The 5386-nt window shown below is 40.0% G+C and overlaps 1 protein-coding gene across 1 annotated transcript; it reads right to left on the bottom strand.

The window, feature by feature from the left end:
• Nucleotides 1-3633: 3633 nt before the first annotated feature.
• LOC112742749 (uncharacterized) lies at nt 3634-4572 on the bottom strand. The gene has a single exon (XM_025791978.1). It carries the CDS (start codon nt 4570-4572, stop codon nt 3634-3636), a length of 939 nt encoding a protein of 312 aa, XP_025647763.1.
• Nucleotides 4573-5386: the final 814 nt, after the last annotated feature.

The following is a 5386-nucleotide window of genomic DNA, read 5'->3' as shown; positions in this document are numbered from 1 at the left end:
CTGAACAAATGAGTTAGTTGAACAAACTCCTTATCTATCATATTTCCACACCACCCTATCCTCCCTGTTATTTACTAGTTTGACAGGGCTCAATGCCTTATGTAATTGACCCAGTAGCCCCAACTCCCATTGAAAGAGCTCTCTCCTCCATTGAAAGTTCCAAATTCAGTCTAACCCGTCCCAAAACCCACAATCCCCTATAACAGATCCACATTAGTTTAAAACAGAGAAGAGCCTGGGAAACCGCTCTTTTAGAGTCCCACCAAGCAACCATATATCCTCCTAAAACCGCGTACGCCGCCCATCACCAATCTCCATAGTCAAGCCTGTAACCATCTTATCCCTTATATGGTTATTCGTTATTTGTAGCAGGCAGATATCCTTCCACGATCCTCCTCTTGTAGGTAGCATCTGAGTTGACATCAGCTCATTGGGATTCAAATTATAGCAGGAACAAACCACCTTCTTCCACAACAGTCAATCCTCCTTAGCGAACCGCCACCACCACTTAAACAACATAGTTGTGTTATGGATCATAGCATCCCCAATTCCCAACCCGCCTAGTTTTTTAGGGGCCTGCACCACTTTCCATCTTACTAATGCCATTCCATTACTACCATCATCCTTACTCCACAAGAACCTTCTTTGTAGTGAAATCAATTTCTCAGCCACCGCTCTTGGCATCTTGAACAAACTCAGATAATACACAGGCAAACTATTTAAGACTGATTTAATTAGCACCAACTTCCCAGCTTTATTCAGAACTTTAGCTTTCTACAAACTGAGCTTCTCCTCCACTTTGTCTATTATAGGCTTCCAGGTCTTTATCAACCTCGGATTTGCATCCAAGGGAATACCCAGGTATTTGACTGGTAGAGACTCACTCTTACACCCCAACAACTGGCACATATTCTGGATCCACTGTTCGTCACAATTTATCGGAATCAAGCTCGACTTGTCAAAATTAATATTGAGCCTTGACATCAACTCAAAGCATCTCAATAGCCGCTTGTAATTCTTGATAGTATCCTCTTCTGGTGGGTAGAACAGAATTGTGTCATCAGCAAACTGAAGATGTGATAGCGGTATATTATCTCTCCCAATCAACAATGGTGATATTTGTCCATTCTTGACTGTCTCTCCCACCATTTGATGTAGAACATCCACAACCAGTACAAATAAGAACAGAGAGAGAGGGTCACCTTGTCTCAGGCCTCTTTCCATCTTGAACAGCTTGGATGGCGACCCATTTATCAGAACCAACATAGATGCAGTGGTCACACACTCCATAACCCACGATCTCCATCTTTGACCAAACCCCATTTTTTGCAAGACAATGTCCACAAAGCTCCACTTGAATCTATCATATGCTTTTTGGAAATCTAGCTTGATTATTGCTGCCTCCTTTTTTCTCAGTTTAATCCAGTTTACCGTTTCACATGCGATAAGTGCTCCATCATGTATTTTTTGGCCCTTTATAAATGCACTCTGAGTTTCCCCCACTAATGCTGCCATTACTGATCTCATCCTCCTAACCAAAACCTTAGAGATAACCTTGTAAACGCACCCAACCATGCTAATAGGATGCAGATATTTAATCTCTTTTGCCCCAATGAACTTAGGTGCCAACACCACCCAACTGATGTTACAGTCTGTCGGCAACCTTGACGACTGAAAGAACCCCATCACTGCAGCCATGAATTCTAACCCAATCTCACCCCAACACCTCTTAATAAAATTCATGTTGTACCCTTTGATGAATCTATATTTGACGATATATTTTGATTTGATTTGAGTGGATTCCATCACATAAACTCACACTTATACACTAAAATAGCATGATTTTGTGTCTTCTCCCTAGATTGTGCCTAAATGTGAAAACATGCTCTTTTGTGCTTAATTTAGTCAATTTTATTCACTTTAATCCCATTTGGTACCTTGATATATTTGTTAAGTGATTTTCAGGTTTCCAAGGCAAGTATGGGTTGAAGAAGTAAGGAAAAGAGCATGCAAAAAGGAAGAATTCAAGAAATGAAGGATTTGGAAAGCTGCCAGCCCTGACCTCTCTGTACTAAATTGGTCATAACTTAAGCTATAGAGGTCCAAATGAGGCGGTTTTAGCGGCATTGGAAAGCTAACGTCCGGGGCTTCAAAATGATATGCAATTTGATATAGTGGACATAAGTCTACCCGTGCATACGCATAGGTACTTGCGCGTCCGCACAGGTCCCTGCACGTGAGCTCATTAATGCAAATCACTGGGGGTGAATTCTGGGTCTCCAAAACCCAATCAAACTCATTTTCTGAAGCCATTTAAGGCCAAAGTGAAGAGGAATGAAGGGGGCAATTAGGTTTAATTTTTATTATGTTTTCTCTTAGTTTCCTTTTAATTTCAGCACTTTAATTCTTGCTTTAATGTAGTTTCATTTATGTTTTTATGCTTTCTTGTCTTTATCTTCTTCATCTCTTTTGTTATTTTCTCTTTTATGACATTTTTCATGTTATGAACACTTTTGTTATTTTAATTCCAATTAATGCAAATTTATGTTTCCATGCCATTTATTGCTTTCTTTAATTGTCATTGTCACTTTCTTGTTTTGGTAGTTTTAGAATTTATTTTATTATAATTTAATATTATTTTATTCTCATGCACACCAAGTGTTTGATAAAATGCTTGGCTTAGTTTCTACTTAGTTTTTCTACACTCTTGGCTTGAAATTGTTGACTTTAGTGATCCTTGAGTCATTGATGTCCATTCTTGTTTGATATATTAGAGTAGTTAGTTGATTTGGTCTCCCTTGACTCTATATGACCCCTTAGTGTTGACATAGGACTTAGGGATTAGAATTAACTATGCCTATTTGACTTATCTTCGATGTAAGGTTGACTAAGTAGGATTAACTCTTCATAATCATCATAGGTTTGTGGTCAATGACTAGGATAGTTAGCCTTAGCCTTCAATTACTTGCCAAGAGGTTGCTTGCATTTTAAGTTTCCTTTACTTGCATTTAATTGCTTTGACTTTTATTGCATTGACTTTTATTTGCCTTGATGTTTAATTTCTTGCATGTTTAATTTTCACACTCTTGGTTGAGAAATTGGATGTTTGGGTGGAATTGAGTTGTGGATGTCCATTCCGCATTGTGTGAGAATAGTTAATTCATTTGGTTTCCGTTGACGCTAGTCTTTCACTAAGCAATTAGTGAGTTGACTAGGACTTATGGATTAAGATCAATTATACCTTTTGACCAATTCTCAAGGAGGATTGACTAGTTTGTATTGCTTCCATACAATTGCTATGTTTGTGGTCCACAACTAGGATAGGAAACATAGATTACCCACTCCTTGCCAAGAGTTGCCATTTACATTCCTTGCATGCTTATTTACTTTCTTGCTATTTACATTTCTTGCTTACTCTTGCTTTCATTCCCAATCCCCATGCTCTCATGCTCTCTCTCATAGCCAATAATTATACATTTCATTGTAACTCCTAGGGAAGACGACCCGGGAGCTAAATACTCTCGGTTATTTTATATTGTGACTTTATTATTTGATCTTGAGAATTTATTATTGGATTGGACTATGCTACTAACGAATTGATTCTTGATTCTAAACCGGCAATAATTCTCGTTATCACCCGTCGTAACCTGGTGCCTTACAAGACTCACAATCCCACATGGCTTCTCTGATCTCCTCAGCTGTCGGCAGCGCCTCTAAATTTACAGAGTCTTCCTGCTCTATCCTACTTAACAGACCATCTCTGAAGGCCATCATAGGAGAATTATCCTGATGATATAAATCATTATAGTATTCCTTGATAGCAATTTTTATTCTAGCTTGATTCCTGACCAGCCTGCCGTTGATTAAAAGTGTGTCAATCCTATTATTCCTCCTTCTTGCTAAAGCTATGTTGTGAAAGTATCTTGTATTTTTGTCCATCTCCTTTGCTTGTCGAGGCCGAGACATCTGTTTCCAATGGATTTCTTTTCTGACATACCACCTCTCACAGTAGGTAACCAGGGCCTTCCTTCTAGACTCCATCGTTCCATCATACACCCCATTGCTTACCAGGTCATCAATCTTCTTAATTTCTTCCTCAAACTTCATAATCTTCTTGTCCATATCCCCAAATATAGCCTTATGCCAATTCCCTAACGGAATCGTCAGAGCCTTCAACTTGTCTGTGAACTGTATCTCCCCCAAACCTCTCCACTCTTCCTTCACCAAGCTGAGAAAGCCTTCATTCGTAAACCATGAATCTAGACTCCGGAATGGCCTTGGACCCCCCCTCTGCTTCATGTACTCTAAGATTACAGGACAGTGATCTGACAAACCCCTTGGTCCACCACGTATCCTAGTCTCAGGAAACTCTTCTAACCACTCCATGCTAACCAAAGCTCTATCTATACGACTGCAAGAACGTCCTCGAAACCATGTGAACTTGCGATCTATGAGCGGCAGATCCACTAGATCCATATTCTGTATCCAACTCTTGAATTCTTCCGCCGACCTAGGTAGATAATCAGTACCTTGCCTTTCATCCACATGCACTATTTCATTAAAGTCTCCCATGTAGCAACTAGGGACCTGACATAACCTAGTCATGTAACTCAGCTCTTCCCACACCTAAATCTTCGCATCCCTATTATGTGCACCATAGACCAAGAAAATAGCACAATTGAAATTACTCTTTACCAGGACCCCTTTAACACACAACCATCTCTCCCCTTTATAACAATTATTCATTTTAAATACAGATTCATCCCATATTAACAAGAGTCCACCCGCTGCACCATCAGAGCCTACAAAATCCCACCCTGCACCCTCTTGCCCCCAAATTCTCGCAACATCAAATCTGGTCACTACTTGCTTTTTAGTCTCAATCAACCCCAGCATGTTTAATCTATGTCATTTTTTTAATTCTTTCACCATTCTTATCTTACCATCACCCCTTAACTCCCTAATATTCCAAGAGCTAAAAATTATTTAAAATTCTTTTGACACACCTATTTTATGTTTGGGTCTGCACAGTCTCAGTTTTTCCTTCTGCTTCGCCAGTTTTCTTTTGCGTTCTATTTCTTCGTTCTGCGCATGAAGTATTGCCATAATGTCATCTTCTCCGGTTTTCCAGCATCTGCTCATCCAGCGTCTGGCCCTGCTTGTCAGTGTCCTCCGTAGCAATCTCACCTTCCTCATACCCAAGTTCAATTCCTCCAAGGCTCCCATCATCATGGTTGGAACTTTTCCTCATACCACTTTGAACCGGACCTCCACCTACATTCGTACCAGGTCAGTTACTGGTTACTTCACCAAAGCATGGACCCACATTCCCCACTTAGGAGCTACACACATCACACTTCTTTTGTTCCCTTGCAACTGCGTCGTT

The sequence above is a fragment of the Arachis hypogaea genome, chromosome 14 (assembly GCF_003086295.3).
Source record: "Arachis hypogaea cultivar Tifrunner chromosome 14, arahy.Tifrunner.gnm2.J5K5, whole genome shotgun sequence".
NCBI classification, from domain to species: Eukaryota; Viridiplantae; Streptophyta; class Magnoliopsida; order Fabales; family Fabaceae; genus Arachis; species Arachis hypogaea.
The sequence above is the reverse complement of the archived record's forward strand: the minus strand, read 5'-3'. Positions and strand labels throughout refer to the sequence as shown.